Source organism: Giraffa tippelskirchi, chromosome 8, assembly GCF_054371585.1.
Source record: "Giraffa tippelskirchi isolate mGirTip1 chromosome 8, T2T-mGirTip1v1.2.pri, whole genome shotgun sequence".
Lineage (NCBI taxonomy): Eukaryota > Metazoa > Chordata > Mammalia > Artiodactyla > Giraffidae > Giraffa > Giraffa tippelskirchi.
In genome coordinates this window covers 35,469,208-35,489,608 of record NC_137282.1, presented here as the reverse complement: position 1 = coordinate 35,489,608, position 20,401 = coordinate 35,469,208, and the positions used below count along the sequence as shown (strand labels likewise).

The 20,401-nt window shown below is 36.0% G+C and overlaps 1 protein-coding gene across 2 annotated transcripts in view; it reads right to left on the bottom strand.

Moving 5' to 3' along the window:
* The window catches only part of VEGFC (vascular endothelial growth factor C), a 78,866-nt gene that overhangs the window by 970 nt on the left and 57,495 nt on the right, over positions 1-20,401 (bottom strand). The window contains exons 4-7 of one of the 2 annotated variants that reach the window (XM_081521999.1): positions 13,602-13,753; positions 5,781-5,887; positions 5,161-5,494; positions 2,099-2,214 (exon numbers count right to left, since the gene is read on the bottom strand). In XM_081521999.1, the coding sequence (XP_081378125.1) occupies positions 2,100-2,214; positions 5,161-5,494; positions 5,781-5,887; positions 13,602-13,753 (708 nt within the window). In that variant the 3' untranslated portion in view covers position 2,099. Of the gene's footprint in view, positions 1-1,711; positions 2,215-5,160; positions 5,495-5,780; positions 5,888-13,601; positions 13,754-20,401 lie in introns of those variants that run through there. The other variant, XM_081521998.1, reaches the window with a different exon arrangement.

The window sequence follows — 20,401 nt, the reverse complement described above, 5'->3', positions numbered from 1 at the left end:
TTTTGGCATACTCATACATTCTGAGAAACTAATTGTCAACACATAGTTTAGATTTTTTTAAGCTGATAGCTTGTAAGGGTCATTATATCAGATTCTAAGATTCTCTCCATGGCTTCAAGGGATTCATTGGAAACTTAGAATAGGTTTTTTTTTTTTTTTTAATTAGCTAAATAAATTAACATATTTAAATGTATCAGGACTAAAAGTGATGAATACCACATCAACATAACAGATTATATCATGTTTGTTTGCTTATATTCTTGGCTGAAATGTGATGAAAAATTACTGAAACTGAATTTCAGCTGAATTGTATAGACAGTGACCATCCTATGTATCAAGGGAGGGTGGCTCCCTATCAGGTGGAAGGATGTTATTTATTGTGATTCCATATTTCCGTTTGGTAACGGCCCCTGAATTTGTTCTCTTGGGGAAGTTTTGATAAAACTATAGCTGTTGTCAAATTTACTTATATTTTACTTTGGTTTTACTATTAGTTTTGTTGCTGTTCTTACCTTTGAAAATTACCTAGATTTTAGTTGCTTCACAGATGTACACAGTACATATTTTCTGCCTACAGTCTTCAGATCCATCTTTACTTAAAAAAATATAAAGATGATCCATAAGTATATAATAAGAGAATTTCAGAAGACTGCTTCTTCTTCCAAATAGGTAAAAAAAAGATTTGACTTTATGAACAAGATGTTAAAATTGTCCAGAATATATACCTGTAATTCAATAAACTTTGCATATAATAGTGTTTTAAAAGTCAGTATTGAAAATAGTGTTTCAATATATTTAGGACATCAACTTTCTAATAAAGTATTATAAAAAATAAATTATTTTGTAGCAAAAATATAGATACTAATATTTTTATTGTACTGAGTAGTCACCTATACCATTGAAAATGTTTTTGTTATATTTGCAGGTTTTAAGAGACTTATTTTTATGTTTACATAACTCTATAGATTCTTTTTTCTCTTTTTAGGACTACTTATTTTTATGTATTTGCTAGTAGCTATGTGTTTTTTTATTTTTGCTAGGAACCATGTCATACAAGCAAATAATCAATTCTCTGTCAACAGGCAAACCACTTATGTGGTTGTATTTATGTAGGCAAATATTTGTTCTCAGAAAAAAATATCTCAGTGTGTTGCCTTTAAAGAAAATGAAATGAGTATTGTGTGTGACTGTTGCTTTTTAACATATGAGCATTTAAATGTCACTTCCAATTTATACATGTTGGATAGAAGCACTTCAGCTTATAAAAAGTATTTAGCTAGTAAGAAGAAATTAAATATTTGAAAAAGATTATTTTTGAGTAAAATATTTTAAAGCCATTTTAATATTAATACATACTGAGAACTATTATATCAGGTTGAGTCTGAATGCTCCCAGGGCACTGAATAACTTTCAGTGATCTAACCATGCTAAGCAGACTATCTAATAAGATGATAAGTTTTCTGTTTCATTTGGCTATAAATTCAAAAGTACTGTGTGCTAAAACACTTATACTCATTAAATATATTGAGATTAAAAATAAAATGTAATAGCAACTGCTATCCATCTGAAACTTTCTTTTACAAGAGCATACTTTTTCTTAGCAATCATAATCTGATACCCAGAGACAAAAAAAACAGGGAGGGCGGAGGAGATGACTTTTCACAATATCAGGTTTTGCTGATAGCATAAGATGGTAACGGATTCAACTTAGTACCTTATAATACAGTTTTCATTTTATTTTAAACATATTTTGGATGATATAAAAATATTGATCACAGTGAGCTTTACCAGTTGTTATTGCTATAAAAATGAATGCAGAAACAATATTTTTAGTGGAAATAAATTATATAGTCATTATTCTTTTTAAAAAACAATCACAAGAGAAAAACCTCAGCTGTTTGGTCACTGGCAGAAAACCAGTCTTTTAAAGAGGTCTTTTGCAGATGAGCTCCAGTCCATTTCTGTAACATTCTCCACGTGATTCAGAAAACTGACTTTTGTCTTTGTCACCCGGTCCACAAAGTCTCTGTGTTCATAGTTCTAACATGGCAGCATGGTTTCCCATGATAGAACAATGATGAACTAGAAAAGATACCACCTTAGTTCACATGTGGTCTTTTCCAATATGAAGGGACACAGCGACATACTTCTTCACTAAATGAAAGTCCCTGTTCACAATGCTTCACTCGATTTGTACATGGTCGTCTGTAACAACTAGAGGAACAGAGAAGGACAGACTTCTGTTAAAGACCAAGAGATGAACTTGTTATGCTACAAACGCACTTTCGTGTTTTTCTAAGTTTCAGACTGGAACAAAATTACTCATTTTATCATAAAACGGACGTCCAGTTTATAAATTGCTAAAGTTTGTGCCCGGAATTTCCAAATTTAAGAGGGATGGAAAAAACCTAAAAAAAAAAAAAAAAGTCTTGCTTGCAGAAATAACAAATGGAAGAATGAGGTGGTGTTAGCATTCATTCTTTTGAAGTGCTCTGTGCTTTGTAGATGAAAGGAACATAAAACAGAAATTTTGGAAGTGAATATTTACGGTCTGCCGATTTAGCGTGATCACATGAGTGTGGCAGAATTCTCAAGAATCTGGGACTCGGTTGGAACCCAGACTGCAGGGAGATTAAACCCAGCCATTCTGGCAGGGCTGTGGTCCACAGGAGGACCCCACCCTTACTCTTGACTTGGGCTGGCAGCTGGCTGCTGCACAAGTGTGGGCAGCCTCCCTCGTCCACCTGGACTCCACGCGAAAACAGTGCGGGCCGGGAGAAGGGGCAGGGAGGGACAGTCTTCACTGCGGGGGAGGTTCCTCTCCTCCCGCCCTAGATGTCCAGTTTCTAGCGGTGGTGAAAGGACAAATGACTCAGCAGTCAGTAACATCCACAGCCCTGTTGCTCCAGTGAACAGAACATCTTTGAAAGACTTTTCGAAGGATGAGTACACATAATGTGGCCATAGAGAAAAATGCAAGGCCACCTGGAAATCAGAAATGTACCACAGAAAAACTACAAACAGGATTTTGAAATATCATTTCTTTTGCTCCAGGAAAGCATATCTAGTTAAAATTTTATTTATTTATTTTCATTTCTAAATACAAATGCATTAGTATAGGGATACTGGTAATCCTTTACTAAAAAGATATGATTTTCAGTAATCAAGGAAAGTTGCTGACTAAGGTAATGAATCACTGAATAGATACTCTGCCCACCACACTTTTAGAATAAATATGATGAGAAAGTGAGGAGTATGTATTTTTTTTAAATATCAAACTATTTTTTTTGTTTCACTATATGCATAAAATCTGGAATTATATGCTTAGAAAAATGAACATGGAAAGAAATTCAGTAAATAGAAAGCCATTAAGAAACCCATGGCTGATTCACGTCAATGTATGGCAAAAACTATTACAATATTGTAATTAGCCCCCAACTAAAATAAATAAATTTATAAAAAAAAAAAAAAAGAAACAATGTATTCTGTGGGGAGAAATACAATGATAGAAACCTTTTGTCTAAGTTAATGTAAGAATTGTGTAGAAAAATATAATAACTGGTTAGTTTTATGTAAACAAAAATTTCAGGCTTTTCACTGTAAACTGGGTTCACTTAAATTTAATGTGCAAAATGGTTTAATAATCTTTAAAAAGATTTAGTATTTATACTTTTCTATAGTTTTGGTATATCCTTTTGGTAATTAGAATAGGATATGAAAGTAAAATTGGAATATCATTGCTAAAAAATATTCTAAAGAGGAAACATAAGGATTCCTATAAGGTTTCGCGAAATGGTAATGGAAGAAGAGATATCTAGATTCATGGACGTCTCTTCATGCAGTAGCTAACGTGTTAGTGTGGATGGATCATCAGAAAGATGAATTGAAACGGTAACACAAGCTCTTGAGAATCAAAAGAAGGACACTTTATTTACTGAAGACAAAAGTAATGATTAACATTCATATAGACACTATATTGTAAATAATGGAAGGTAAGCTTTAAGTCATGTGGGTGTTATCACTGTCTGTAAAGAGTTGGTGGGAGAACCCAGGGATAGTGATGGAGAACAGGTGGACAGGAAACTAAAAGACGATCAGGAAAGCACAGTGTTCTCTGGGCCCAAACAGAAAGCCCCAAGAGAAACTGCAGAAAGACGGAATTGTTTGTGAAATTTGACAATGAAAGGGCTACTGAAACCTTAAACAGAGCTTACTCATGGAGTCCTCAGGGCATAACAGGATTACAGCTGGGTGAATAAATGAGAGATGAAAGAGGTGAACAGATAAATGCAAAATGACCGATCATGGAGCAACTCAGAAGACAAGGACAGAGCTTGTTGCTAAAGAAAGTTCAACACTGCAGTAAGATGCCAATAAAATAGAAGAAATTTGGGAACTTTTTTAAATTGGAGGGAGAGAACAACCGAGTTGAGGACATTAAAGGTGCAGAAGAGAAGGGGCGTGATTGGTGGAGCGATGCTGAAGCAAAGTGGGAGGCCTTGTCAAACACCCAGAGCTGGCTTTTCTCGGATCAGAGGAAGAAGGTCAGGAATTAACACAGAGTGTTCGAGTCCAGGAGACTTTTTTTTTCTGTGATGAAGGAAGCCAAATCAGGTTTAAGGAATGCCTTGAGTAAACTTTAACAATGTGTTAATATATTTCTCTAATTCTCATTAAATACTTAGCTTCACTATTTTCATTTTTAGATACAATTCCACAGTAAACGGTATTATCCTACCCTTTGTGAACTTCGCACAACATTTTCTGCACTTAGAACAGCTGTCCAAAATTACACCTGACTGCACTGTCATTTTTGGTGGGGGCAGGTGTGCACTGCCTGAGTGTATGTTGAAGATGCTCCAGAAATGACTGTCCTATGCATCTGGCATCTAACTCGTGTTGCGAGCTGCTCTCTGGGACAAGGTCTTGGTGCAGTCTGAGCTTGGATCTCGTTTTGGTTTCCAGGGATCTCATTTTGCTTTTTCAGGAGCAAACAGTCTCCCAAAATTAAGCATTGTTTACAAAATATCAGAATTCATCTTACAGAACTTAACTGGCCCCATTCTAACAAACCAGTATTTTGGCTGAGAAAATTGCTTTGGATTGAGAAAACTATTTCCAATATGAGAGAAATTAATACTCTTCATGAAGGTTTCTCACCTGCATGTTTGATGCTGAAACTTCTTTCCTTTTAAGAAGCATTTCTGTGGATTTTCTGTACATTCACAGGCACATTTTCCAGGGTTTAAGGGCTGATTTCTTGGGCAGGTTCTTTTACATACGCACTGGCATGTGTTTTCATCAAATTCTCTGTTGGCCCCACAGGAGTTGGGGAAAAGTTTGTTTTTACAGACACACTGGCATGAGTCTCTGTCTAGTTCCTTGTGGGGTCCACAGCTGGAAGCCCGAAGCCCCCCTCTGCAGACGCATTGACAGGTCTCTTCATCCAGCTCCTTGTCGGGCCCACAGATGTCATGGAATCCGTCTGCAGAGTCTAGACAAACACAGTCAGGACAGCTTTACTATCCCTCCCTCGGTTCTGGGTGTGGAGTGAAACAATGAAGAGCACTTAGAAGTGTCTTCCTTTCCACAGGTAGGTTCCTTTACAGAGAAGTTCAAAACAATACCAGAAGCAGAAAATGAAGCAGAAAGTGTCCTATTTTGTAGTGACTGATTTCAAAGCTTGAGGATGAATATTGTACATGGGACTTTAATATTAGGTATTTGTTAATCAACATAGAGACCTTTGGCATTTAGTCTTAAAACATCATTTAGCTTACCATCTCCAGCACTGGGGGAAAAAATAAAATCCTGCTGAGCCAGGCATCTGCAGAGGTGGTTATTCCAAATGTAATCTGCGGGGCAAGTCTTGTTTGCAGCCTGGCACCTGTGGAGAGACAGGTTAAACCAAAGAATAAGTGGCATGTGGAAGGGATCATCTCTTTTCTTACCTGTGTATTACAGAATCAGTGATGCTTATGAAAAAGCATTAGGATGATATAAGAATACATAAAATGAAATGCAAACATTCCCTCTCAAACTACTCCTACCCACAGGTGCTGTCCAATCCTAATGGTCCTATATTGTTTCAGATTCCTCTTTTTAAGGCAAATGCCTTTATTTGTATGATTACATATAGTTTTAGTTGATGCGAAAATGGCATAAAGCCTTTCATACCATTCTGAAATTTCCTTTTTCCATTGAATGATCTATTATGGATATCTTCATATGTCATCTCACAAAATTTGCTCCATTATCTTTATCGGCTGCATAATAGTCCACACATGGGTATACTATTGCTTATTCATCTCCTATTGGCAGTCATTGGAGTTTCTTCCAGATTTTGGGTTTCCAAACAATCCTACAGGAAACATCCTTATACATGCACTTTACTGACTTATTTCTGAAGCAGAGACGCCCATCACTGTAAAGGGTCCATTAACACAGAGTTCCCACTCCACACTCCACAGAAAGGAATCACAGATCATGGTTTTTACTGTTACCTGTAAACAGGTATTCCCTTTCTGAATGTCATCCATGCAGTTTCACCCTCAGCTTCTCCCCCTCTGTCATCCCACACACAGACCCCAAGTCACATGCTTTCTTATATTTCTTAAAATATCTTTCCACACCCATTTCTACTGTTTTGGTGCCCACTCATGATTTCTCTCTTGGATTTTTTCAGAAGCTTCCTCTCCACTTTTTCCAACTTCTGTTTGCTTCTCTGATCCACCTACTATATTGGCACCAGGTTGTTCTTTCTACCTCCATAGCCTAGCATTACAGTGGTACCTGGAAGGCACACAAAAACTTTTCATTAAATGACTGAATGAAGCAGAGCATGGTGTATTATATGCTTTTTATACTAGATATACATGTCTTTATTTGCACTCTGGTACGTGACTTTCTTTAGTTGAGAAATTATATAATCCATTAAAAATATCCTACATTTCCTAGCACAATGCTATGCACATAGAAGACTCAACATAAATACTCCTAAAGGAATAAACACCAAGTAGAAAAATCTACAGTATCACTTTTTAATCATAAATGGCTCCCTCCATTAAAAGAGAGTGTCTATCATTAAAGGGACCCTAGAAATTCATGGAATTCATCCTGAAGGAAAATATGAGGAAATAATTGGAAAAAAGAATAATCTATGAAAACATCAATATAAATATTGATATTTACCATTTCTGTTAGAGATAATCTTTTCTACCTGTGGAATTTATGATATTTTTTGGTGCTGCTGATATTGAGACTTGAAATCTTCTTGTAAATACTAGAAATGCTGCACACTATTGACGAAAGCATAGAGTTAAGAGAAAGAGACACTTGGCTTTTTATCTCTCTCTGGCACTTTTTTTTAAGCTGTTTAGCTTTGCATATGCTAATTAACATTTTCAAGACTTGATTTTTCCACTTGTAAAATGTTAGTAAAAATAGAAGCCAGTGTTTATTGAATGCTTAGTGTATGTCAGGAATTGGGCTAATATTTAATACGAATACTGATTATAAACATCACTACACATCTATGAGGTAGACCTGTCATCATTATCATCATTGTTATTCTAGTATGCTATGCTATTATAATCTTAGATTAACATGCAATATAGTATCACGTTATTGAATAGATTATGAGGATTTGATCATAAATGTTATGCTATATGAACATTTTAATTTATATTTAATTTTAAAAGTGAGGAAAATCTGTCACAAAAGTTTACAGAATTTAGCAAAACTCAGAGAGTTAGTGAGCAGAGAATGAATTTTCAAACCAGGAAGCCACCTGCAGGAAGCACCCTCTTCTTTGGTGTCTGCCCACAGTAGCCATCTGGCATCAGTTATGAGCATGGGCCACAGGTGGCAGATACATGGTGCATGCTAACATTTAGTAAAATTTAAAAAATATCAATGTAACATGCATTGCCTTTGACTCTGAATGCTCAGAGGTTAGAGGCAGTCAAGCTCATCTTTATCTCTCTCTCACAGTCCTCAGAAGAAACATTCTTTGTCCATTCCAGAGACTCCATAATTATGTGTATGACTCATTTTGCAAAAGATTCTTTGAATTAGTTATACTTGTTCATAAATAATGTAAAACAAATGATCTGCTACTTAGTTAAAATCATAATAATGTAAATGTAACACCAAACATTTAGGAAAGACAAGACTTGTCATCCTGCTGGCAGTGGTGGGTGGGAGCAAGGGTGGAGCAGAAATGGGACATTGTTGCATCTGAGTGAAATTTCAGTCTCTGTAGAAAGGACTGCTGGGACGCCCTCCCTGTAAGGAATCAGATAATCTTGACTTAAAGTGTCACCAGAAAGGTTTGAAGACATCTACCACTAATTTCAAAATTATAGTTAATGAAAGGGTCTTTTTCACTTGGCATTAGAAAGAATCAGTTTTACTGAGGAATAATTTGCCTACAATAAAATGCTCCTATTTTAAATTCATTGCCTTTTCCCAAATTTATACAACTGTGTAACTCTCACTAGGGTTTCCTGGTGGCTCAGTGGTAAAGAATCTGCCTGCCAATGCAGGAGACATAGGAGACGTGGGTTTGATCCCTAGAAAGATCCCCTGGAGAAAGAAATGGCAACCCGCTCCAGTATTCTTGCCTGGGAAATCCCATGGAAGAGGAGCCTGGCAGGCTGCATTCCGTGGGGTTGCAAAGTGTTGGACATGACTTAGTGACTAAACAATGATATTCCTTCCTCTGAGTCTAGATTATACTCATTTTTTCTAGGGTTTCGTGTAAAATGAATCATAGTATGCATTCTTGTTAGCCTAGGTTCTTTCACTCAGCTTAGTGTTTTTGAGATCCATTTAGGTTGTTATGTGCATCAACAGTTCATTCTTTTTAGACTGCTCAGTAATATTCTACTGTATGGATATAATGCAACTTGTTTGTTCATTCACCTTTGATTGATGTTGGTTTGTTCTCAGTTATTGGTTACAGAGCTTATATGAACATTTGTCTACAAGTTATGATATGGAAATATGTTTATATTTCTCTTGGGTAAATACCTAGAAGGGGAAGTTATCAATCATATTGTAAGTGTGTATTTAAGCTCATAAGCATCAGCCAATATATTTCACAAAGCAGTTGCACAACTTTACATTCCCATCTGTGATTCCCATTGTACTACATCAACTCAAACACTTGGTTTTCTCTGCCTTTTTATTTTAGCCATTGTGGTGGCGGTTCCTCTTAACTCTTGTTAACAAAGGTAATGATTTCAAAATATAGTTATGTATTCATCATATATCCATGATCACTGTGGTAGTTTTCCAGTTGAATTGTGGGTCACAAGTCATAATAGGTTGAGACCAACATTTAAAAAAAAGAGAATAGGGAAAAAGTATTTAAGTGCACCACATGTAATAGGCCTGCATTCATAATGAGAAAAATATCATCTGTAGGAGAGTAAAAATTAGGTATTGAGGAGGAAGAATCTTGGATCTGACAATAGTTTCTGGCTCTCCAAAACCAACAAAGTCTCATTCCTTATTACTTAATTTCTATGAGGTTTTATTGGCTACCACACAAGCCTTGGCATGAAAAAAATATCTAAAGTGTATACAAAATAAGGCTATAAAAGTACAGTGAGTAAATGGCTGTGATTGAAAGAACTCCTCTTGACCAAGGGCCTGATCTCAGTGTCACACACTGAGCGGGGCCTGAGGGCTGGCGGCCCTGTGGCTTCTGCTTGATCCCCTTTGTGTGAAACCTGGGCTTTGAGAATTACCGAGTTTACATTTATTAGTTAATCTACAAAAGTTAATCAAAACATTAGCATGTCAGACGCCTAGAAGAAAAATTGTTGACACCCTCTACATGAATATCCAGTAGCTATACAGGTTAATTATTGTTTTCTCATAGAGAGCAGAAGTTCAAAAGAGTTAATTTCTCTAAAAATTTTTTTAAAAATTACTTTTAAAAATATTTTACTTTTGCTGGAAAATGATTATTTTAAATGTTTGAAAATTTTTATTTGTATTGTTATACATTTATATCAGTTGCTACTTTTCATATGTAATTTGATATATTATCATTTATAAGTAAATATATTACTTTATATGTTTCCCAACATGTAGTTATAAAGTTATATTCAGTATTAACAGATTTTACATTGTTATTTAACTTTTCACAATAAAATTTTTATTTTGTCCTTTTTAATCCTATACTGAATAAAAAACAAAGCTTTATATTTCCTCTTTAATGTATAAAGCCAAGACATATTTAAGATATATAAAGAGATGTAAATATGTCTGTGGCATTAAAATTTCATGGGGTAGGTGATTAGGAAAAAACATCTATAAAAGGATACTTAAGGGATGACAATGAAAAAAAAAAAGGTTGAATAATAAAGGAAATAATTTAAAACAATACTTTGTTTCATTTTTATAGTTTTATATGGCTGCATAACTACATGCAAAGTAATATAGATACCTACTTTAAAATTTTATATATATATATAATGAATATCACAAATGTATATGCATAGTTCAGTTCAGTTCAGTCTCTCAGTCGTGTCTGACTCTTTGCGACCCCATGGACTGCAGCACGCCAGGCCTCCCTGTCTATCACCAAATCCTGGAGCTTGCTCACACTCATGTCCATTGAGTCGGTGATGCCATATACATAGTTAGATAGTACTATACACATAGTTATGTGTGTACTGGCTTGTAATATAAAATATAATTCTTCATTGTATGCAGTGAAACACACTGAAGAACACAGAGACAAGGAAATGAATTCAACATGAATCTTCATGATGATAATAAATCTGCCCTTTAATGACTGTCTCTCAGATGCTGGGCACCATTCTCAGCACAGTAGAAGTATGCCATATTTCCTTCTACCCTTTTTATATCTTTACATTTTATATATAAGCAAACTGAGGTTCAGAGACATGAAATGCCCAATCTTAAAACACTAATTAGTGGCAGACCTCATTCGGCTCTGGCTTACCCCAAGACCTAAGATCTTTTTGCTCTTTTTGTCTCTTCTTGACCTCGAACAGCATGCAGTGTGAACGTAATGACGAAAACATGAGTAACATACACAGATGCTATGAGACACATACAGATGAGTAGTTAGTTAGCAAGCCTTTGTTGATGAGTGTAGTATGTATGTGTTCACAGTTCCCAAGTTTGGAATGTGATTAGCTGCTTCATCGGTAAAATAAGGCTAATCCTACCACCAGCTTCATAGATGTTTTTGTGAGTATTAAGCGAGACAGTGTGTGCTCGGACCTGAAGCAGGAATGGCTCAGTGATTCTTAAGTGTTATGAGCTGGACATTATAGAACACATAAACCTGCCTAAAACACTCTCACAATCCAGTTTCACATGCAACTTTTACAGAGCCCTAAAAATTTGTACAAGGACAGAGTAAATATAGTCATTGCTGTGGGTATTCAAGAAGCAAAAGGTGCCTGTGATGCTTGGACAAGACAAGAGCAGGAGAAAGACCTCCACCTGAACTCTGAGAAATGGACAGGACTTTGGAAAGGCAGAAAATAAAGGAAATTTATTTTAAGCCAGGCCAGAATAGAAACAAGATACAGAGCAGGAAATGAGCTTGGTCTTTAGGGAATCAGACTTTGTGAAACACAGACTTGGAGAAGAATGGGAAGCAAAACCAGAAAGGAAGACTGATGCCAGATGACAGAGGTGGAAAATCGGTGTCCAGTTCTTTGAGAAGTTGAAAGTCACTGACGGTTTCTGGTCACGTGAATGAAATGATGCCTTTTAAAGCTTACTTGTGACATTACTCAGGAACTGGAGACATATTTGGTACAAGAAAGACAGTACTGAAACCACTGCATTAAATCAGAAATCCACGCAGAATGAAGTGGATGGGGATGGCACTGATGGAAATGACACGGTCAGTTTAGGCTGGAGTGGCTGTCTCCCCTCTCCCCCAAAATAATCAATAGCATTTGGGTACGATACAAGGAAAGGAAGTAATTAGTGACAACTGTGTGATTTCAAGGCCTCAAAGAATGTGAAAGATCATTCCTATGAATAATGCAGAGGTAAATAAAAAGACTTAATAAATCTTTCATTCTGTACCTCTTACATCTAATATGATTATAAATAAACACAGTTATATAAAAGGGTGGCACTAGTGGTAAAGAACCCGCCTGCCAGTGCAGGAGGTGTAAGAGATGTGGGGTCAATCCTTGGGTGGGGAAGATCCCCAGAGGAGGAAATGGCAACCCACTCTAGTATTCTTGCCTGGAGAATCCCATGGACAGAGGGGCCTGGTGGACTACAGTCCATGGGGTTGCAGAGTCAGACAGGACTAAAGTGACTTAGCATTCATGCATGCATATAAAAGGGACTTTGATAAAATATTAATTATAAGTCAGCAAAATGCTCAGATCTTGCATGGTAATTCTGGAAACCATTAGCACAGAGATAATGACTGAAGTGCTTAGATTAGATGACTTGCCAAGGGATACAAGTGACTAGAATTCCCAGGACTGCATGAATGAAGTCTCTCTACAACTTCCGGGAGCCATTGTCTGTGCTTGCATCAGCGTGAATTTATTCACAGATGCCTGTAAGATCTTTTTCTTTCTGTCAGTCAAGTAGGCTACCCAAGAGTTTTACCTAAAGTGTCTCTGGAAAGGTAAGCACTCCCACCTCTCACACTAAGTAAAGCAGCACAAAGAGAAGCAACAGGGGAAACTGCCATCAGCACCCCACGCTTATGGTCGAGTCCCCAGAAGGAAAGGTTCCTAAAAAAGTTTTTGGTAATGCATATGTTTACTCATCAATTTATTTATACTTCTGTTATACGGGTTATACAAGGTTTATTTACATGCCCATTCTATATGCCCTGGCCATCCTAAAGAACAAAGTGCTGCATTCTCATTTGGGGATAGAAAGTTCCTAGACCTCAGGTGGCAATGCTTAACGATTCGTTATAAACCGATCACAGAGTCAATCTGTTATGCTCTATCCAGGCTCTTTATGAGATCTAATGAAGCATATGGTGCCGTGTATGCTAAACCATAAAACCAACTAAAAAATAGGATGGGAGATAATGTTGAATAACAAATGTTGCTTTGAGAGTGAATATGAAATAATATTAAGAAAAATTATTAAAAGTATTAATATTCCAATATTCAATCCTTGCTGAAATAAAAATTAGGAATTGATATGTTGAGAAAAACTAATTGAGATGGAAGAAAGGCAACTGAATGTTTAAAAGATATAAAATAATATATTCATGTTTACTTTTTGTTTTGGGCCAAAAATCTTAAGACGCAAATGTTTTTAGTTTTAACATCCATCTATGAATTTGCACACCTGATTGTGTGAGTGTTAAATGTTGGTGGCATGTGTGCCTTTCCACAGAAATACTTACTGTATATGGTAAGCTATTTTGTCTATAACATAGGTTTTCCTGTTTCAGTTTAATTTTATGTTTACGGTGCATTTTCAAACTTGTCTTCTGTTTTATTTGATAGAGAAATATAGCACATTTCACAAAAATTCTTTTAATCAACTGTGTTTACTTGGAAATAATTTTATGTTAGTAGAGGATGCAGAGAAAAGCAGATCAAAGTCATACTCACTGTGGCAGTGCTGCTGGCAGGGAACGTCTAATAATTGAATGGACTTGTCTGTAAACATCCAGCTTAGACATGCATCGGCAGGAGGTGTGATTGGCAAAACTGATTGTTACTGGTTTGGGGCCTTGAGAGAGAGGCACTGTAATTTCAAACAACTACAAAGAAGGGACAAAAAGAAGAAAAATTATATAGATACTATAAAGCATTTTTGTGGTAAATGCTGGAGCCCAAAAAGAGCGAGCTTAACTGTTCACGATTAGGGAGTGCCATCCATGTATGTAGGATGCTAAAGTTTTATATGGTTAGAAGTAAAAGCTGTTTTGTGTTGAATCAATATCCTTTATCAGAACAGTAAACAGTCCCTGTGCTCATCTCATGCCACCATTATTAAGCATATTAGAATTTTGATAACCAACTGATGATTACAGAGATGTGACAGACCAATGTGTTCAAGGAATAAAGGATTGTTTCGGTCTTAGATTACTTCAGGGGGTTAAAAAATGGCACAGATATAAATATCTTTGTGATATAAGAGCAAAGCTTTTGGCCACAAAACCTGGAAATGTTTGGTTAAGTCTTATTTTCTATAACCCGAGTACATAGACACAAAATACCTAGATGTAAAATTGATTTTCATTACAAATGAAATTTCAACTTCAAAGTAGCTTTATATTTTCTGATATATCTTATGAGTTTATTCTGTTTAAAAGAAAGATAAATTCATTAATAGATAAAGCATCATTTCTGCTGTTTTGACAAAAGTATTATGAAAATATAAGCATAGAATAGGGTAGGACATCATACATGAGGGTAGATTAGAGTCTCAAATTTTGTTTAAAATCTTATTCTGAATGCCTTATTAATGGAGAAATTCAGTTTTTCTCTTCCTTCCACAAAAACAATGTTTTAAGTTGAATATACAAGTAAATTAGTGATTAAGTAAAACTAAGGATTTAAATCCCAAAGTTTCTTAAAATTGAGAAATTTTAAATTGTGATCAATAGTAACGGTAAAAGCGAAATTCTGGCCATTCATTACCTGCTTGAAAATATCAGTTCATAGTAATTTAACTACAGCTCCACCACGTGTTATTTGGTATTTTTATGGACGTTTGAGTAGTGCTAAAAAAGACAACACACTCTAGAGCCTTGTGAATCCATCTTCTGCTATAATTTCATGGCAACCATTAAAGATCGTGGCAAATATTTAGGGAAGAGAATTAGTTGTCCATTTTGTTCATGGCTAGAGGGAGATTTATTGAAATGAAGTTTGAAGAATGAAATATGGAAATACCTAAATAATAAATGTATATTTTCTTCACTTGAAATGTACTTACTACATATTCATGTAAAACTTCAGCTACTTTCTTAGCATCAGCGCCTTGGGAGGAGTTTGGGCACAGGCTCACATCCAGAGAGGGCACTTTATCAGCAACCACACTTATAAGTTGTGCGATCTTGGAAAAGTCATTCAAGCTTCTCGAAGCTGAATATTTCTTTTAAAATCAGTCAATTCAGGACAACATTTCACCCATTAGTTCATGGGACTGTTTTAAAAATTATATAAGCTCATGTATATGATTGTGATATGTATTTTGATTGCTCTGTAGATGTGAGTTATTTGCATACATTCTCAAGAATTTAGATATTTTCCAGAGTACTTTCTATTCTGCATAGATAATCTCAACATACGATCTCAACATATCCCAGTATCATAATTTTGACCAGTTTCCTCTCTAAAAAGACATCTGTTTATGCACTTTGGAGGAAACCATTTTTTTAGGTAAAATACCACATTGGCAGAAATCTTTTGCACTATGCTTAATTAAGAGAAGATAATTCTGTACTATCTATATATACTATAGTTTTTCTACTTCTTATAACATCTCTGGACCCTACATTAGGAACCAGCATTATATAAAAAATATAAAGTGGTTTAGAAAATAAGCATTTTGTAAACTCATTTAATTTTACTTAATTTTTATATTTAATATTTAATTTTTTATTTAATATATTATATTTAAATTAATTAAACCCTGTCATAGTGGAAATGATAGGAAGATGTATAGGTCAGCTCACAAAAACCTAAGTATTTATGTCTAATTCTTATGTACCCAGAGCTTATGAGAGCCACTTAAAGGCCATTGGTATTAACATTGGAATTAAAGTCTTGGGCATTGATGATATTACTTGATGAGATCATTCTGAATGAAAACAGAACATGTCTAATTATAGAAACCTGGGCAACAGGGAACATGTAAAAGATGAAAAAAGATACACGATCTAGTAAACATGCCTGGGAAGAAGTATGACCTGACGTGGAGCACCAGGAGGGGGTACTGTTGAGTGGAGGGAAGTAAAAGAAAGAGAGGGGACCCTGTGTGGTCACGGGGTCAAATGTCCTCAAGGGTGACAAGGACTGAGGGGAGATAACTGGGTGCCAAGGCAGCTCTGAGGGCTGCAGCGGGCAAGGGTCAAAGGGCAGGAGCAGGTGGGGATGGAGAAACAATCAAGATTGCCTCATATGATTGGGGAGGGAGGAACCACAAGGGCATTTCTGCTTAGAAAATGCATATAAAAAACACTGCAAGATTTGGCATTATCTCAAGTGACACAAGGCAGAACAAAGCCTGATAGTGACGGATGAGGCACCATTTGAGATAACAGCTACTGCAGAAGAGTGAGTGATGGTTTCCCACCCCTAGACCTCAGCCGCATCCTTCCTTCATTCAACGATGGTTGCAAAACCGGGTTCCACCCTGGCATGACCTCCAAAGGGGACAGACTTTATGGAGTCTTTGCCTGCTATTTATATAATGGCTGAAGCCAACACAGTGACTATAATTTTCTTTCAAAAGAGTTAAGGTGTATCCAAACACATTAGTGTTTGAAACAAGATTCTTTATACTTTAATACAATAAAAATCTTTGTACTATTGTCAGATTGTTTTGTGTGCACAACAGTACTTTCTATTTTAAATTTAAACTCATAGAGTGCAAAGTTTATGCACTATGTTCAGTTTTATCTAATAATTCTATGAATATACATATACCTAGTAAATACTAGTTGATGATAATTATAACTTGATATTTTGAACATGAGTTTCCAAAAATAGTTTGATGTGATACAGTGAATTGTTCTTGAACAATGGATGTTTAGCTTGTATATAATTTGGCATCTAAATAATAATAAAACTCACCATGGGGATTGATGCTATACTATCAGCATATGCCTTTCATTGAGTCACTGGTTTCAGAAGATCAAAAGAATTTACATAAAGACGGCATTTAAACATGGATGGAAATTGAAAAAAAACTTTTTTGATTGTGTATTCAGTAAAACTGTAATCAACAAGAGGAAATGACAAACATTTCCAACTGAGAGGTCCTCATTTGCTATCAACTGGAATTCTTTAATAAGAATATTTAATTGTCGATTCCCACCAACAAGGATGGACTTCAAATAAAGCTTGAAACAATAGGTTGTTTACCCCACATAGCAACAGTTGTAAAGCAACAATTCCTATTTCTACTTCTCTTGCAGTCTATGTAAGAAAAAGGTATAGAATTTCCTTTTTTGAGAAGATCCTGGATTACAGGTTAGTACCAAATTCTAAAGAATGTTTGAATATTTGGCTACAAATTTGACAAACACAAAAAATGCCTTCCTTTACAACATCTTTTTATCCCCAAATATGACCAGTTTCTCTTCGGAGACTAGTATCTCACTACCGTATTTATTTAAATATTTCAACTTTGAGCCCGTTAATTAAGTATAGACACAATCTGTAGCCCCAGAAAGCATGGCTAATAACTGCAAAGAAAGTGAAGTGAAGTCCGTCTCTTTGTGACCCATGAACTGTAGCCTACCAGGCTCCTCCGTCCATGGGATTTTCCAGGCAAGAGTATTGGAGTGGGTTGCCATTTCCTTCTCCAGGGGATCTTCCCAACCCAGGGATCGAACTTAGGTCTCCTGCATTGTAGGCAGATGCTTTACTGCCTGAGCCACCAATACAGCTTAAAGACTAATAACTGAAAAATCCAGTAGAAAAACTACACAACATTTGAACAAATCATCCTCCAAATGGGAAAGAGGAAAATTGAGGGTTTATTTTTAACCTTTCAACTGAGTATACTAACCATATGGACAAGCATCAAGAGGCTATGGAACTTGAGTTAGGTCTGGGAAGACAGCAGGTCCTAATAGATTGACATCTGATATTGAATTCATTTTACATGTTTTTATACATAAAATGAACGTACAGTAATACAGTTAAAATAAAAATGCCAATTCAGGAGTTTTAGAATTACTGAATAAAACCTATGGACATGATCAGTACCTCAAGTTGAAAGAAGTGTTACATCTAACAGATGCATTAATGTTCTGCTGAAGCCAAATGTTATTCTTAAAGAAACTTCTGATAACTGGTATTGATCTAGAGTTCTTTTCCCACATCTGGATAAAACCTGATTTCCAACAACTGTTCTTGCCAAATACTACTTAGCTAAAGATTCAAAACAAATTGCGTTCCACTTGTTAAATACATATGAATGTAATAAATTAATCCTTCAGACTGCTAGTGTTCTGTTTAATTAATGGAAGAACTATCCCTGTCAGCAGTGCAAAATAATCCCTCTAAGTTTCACTCCACTGCTGCAGCTTCCTCAGGATTAAGTGCCTTTTGTAGCAAAAGACAATTTTAGGAAACTTTTACTTTAACTCCGACATATCTGTAGCGGTTTTGCTAATCTATATGCTTAATTTCTTTAAAAATAATAAAAAAAAATAGAATGGCTGTTTCTTTTTAAGATGGCAATATGGAATTTTAAATAATGTGGTTCTTGTACATGAGAATGAGGAAAGGAAGTTCAGCGCCCTGACTGAGCCGCTTCTTTTGTCGGCACAAATGAACATGCGTTGTTTCTTTGGTTCTAACTCCAAGATGTCCACGGGAAACCCATGGATTTAGCAATTCTTTTTCATTCCTATCTTCAGTGAAGCTGCTTAATGACAATACCAACATTTAAATAACTTTTTATCCAAATGTTGGCTCAAAAGCAGATGCCTTCTGCTTCTGCTTTTGCCATCAAACAATTTACATTCTGCAAAATCTGCTTTCTACTTTTTGGTTATGTGTCTTAAACATACAGCTTCTCATGAGAAAATACACTTGAAGCATATGTTTAGGAACAAGGTCAAGAGGACATCCGATCTGCGTAACTTTTCAGAGTTGCTTAGATTTTGTTGGGGAAGGACTTTGAAGCAGTTGTTACCGATTAGCTGACTCTGGAATGCTTGGTGCATGTGGTTTTACTTTTCAGCTCATGGCTGGCTTCCTAACACATGCTGATAACCTGCCCTTCGTGAAGCACCATAAAAATGCTCTATCTAGTTCCTACTAAAAACTTGGGTTTTACATTACTTAAGGTAAATTGTCCTTACAGTTTTTATGATTTTAGTTGGTGATTTGGTGCCAAAAGATGTCTGGAATTTCTGTAACGAAACAAAAACTTTTTTTTTCTTCAGAAAAAAACTTCAGTAAGAAACTTCCTTTTATGTTTGAAAACAATCATCACATGCTCCCATTTATACTACTCTGAAAATATAATAAAACAGATAATGATATTAGTAAAAATGTCAAAGACAGAAACAGTGGCTTCAGCAGTTTCATGTCTTGCTCTCCTTGGTTTGTGAACTTTCTTGATAGGCACCACATAGTAGGTGCTTCACCACACTTGCTTAATTGAATTACAATTCAAATTCTCCCTTTTACTGTAAACAAAAATCTGAGTGGATTCTTCAGGTTGGAGAAGGGCATGAAGTTACAAAACCAAAGAGAGAAACAGATGGGCCTATCAACGACTGAATACTGGCTATCCCTCAGCATTGGCTTTCAATCTTCCCTCCTGATACAAGAATTCTCTCAGCAGTAACAACCACATCAAGGCTCCAAAAATCACTCATCAGTGTGAGGTTTCTTCCCAGATCTATAGCTGAAGATCCAGTCACTGCTGTAGGATTCTAAAATTACATGCCCAATCTTCCTCTGATATCTCCACCTACTTACCACTCAGATGCTTCAAAATCAGCCTATTTAAAACTCTACCTTTGGCCTCAAATCTGTTCCCTTTTATCTAAGGATTTATTCTATTTAGTGCCCAGTGTTTATTGCGTACCAACTTCTGCACTGTTATGCCCCATAGTGATAACCAAACACAGTCTTTGCTTTCTTAGGGTTTAGAGCATGGGGAATAAAATGATCTGACTGATAAGGTGATGATGGTATGTTGGGAGTGATAAAGGCTGCTACTGAAGCATAAGAGAGGATTCTGTGAAGATGACATTTATGTCCAGGCCTGAGGATGAGCAGAAATTAGCTAGATAAGTGCAGATATGGAGTGGCATGTAAGGAGATGTTTCAAACACAAAGATCAGTTTCCCTATACATTTGCTGTATGCTGGCTCAGTGTCAATAAGCAGTGTTACTGGAGAGTTTTGAGCAGCGTCAGGTTTATCATTTAGAAAGAAGAAACACTGGTGCAATGTGGCAAAGGGATTGAGGGGAAGCGGGAAGGGGGCTTTGACATCAGTTTGCAGCTAGTCCATGGATGTGGTCCAGACCAGAGTGAGGTCAGCATATTAAAGGAACTGACACGTCCCAGAGATGTTGGAAAGGTAGATTTAATAGGAAGCACTGATTGGGCTTTTAGTGAAAGGAAGAAAAATCAGATCAACCGACCAATAAAAGGATGGCATCATTTACTAAGGCAGAGAATACTGAAGAAAGAAATAGATTTATTGACT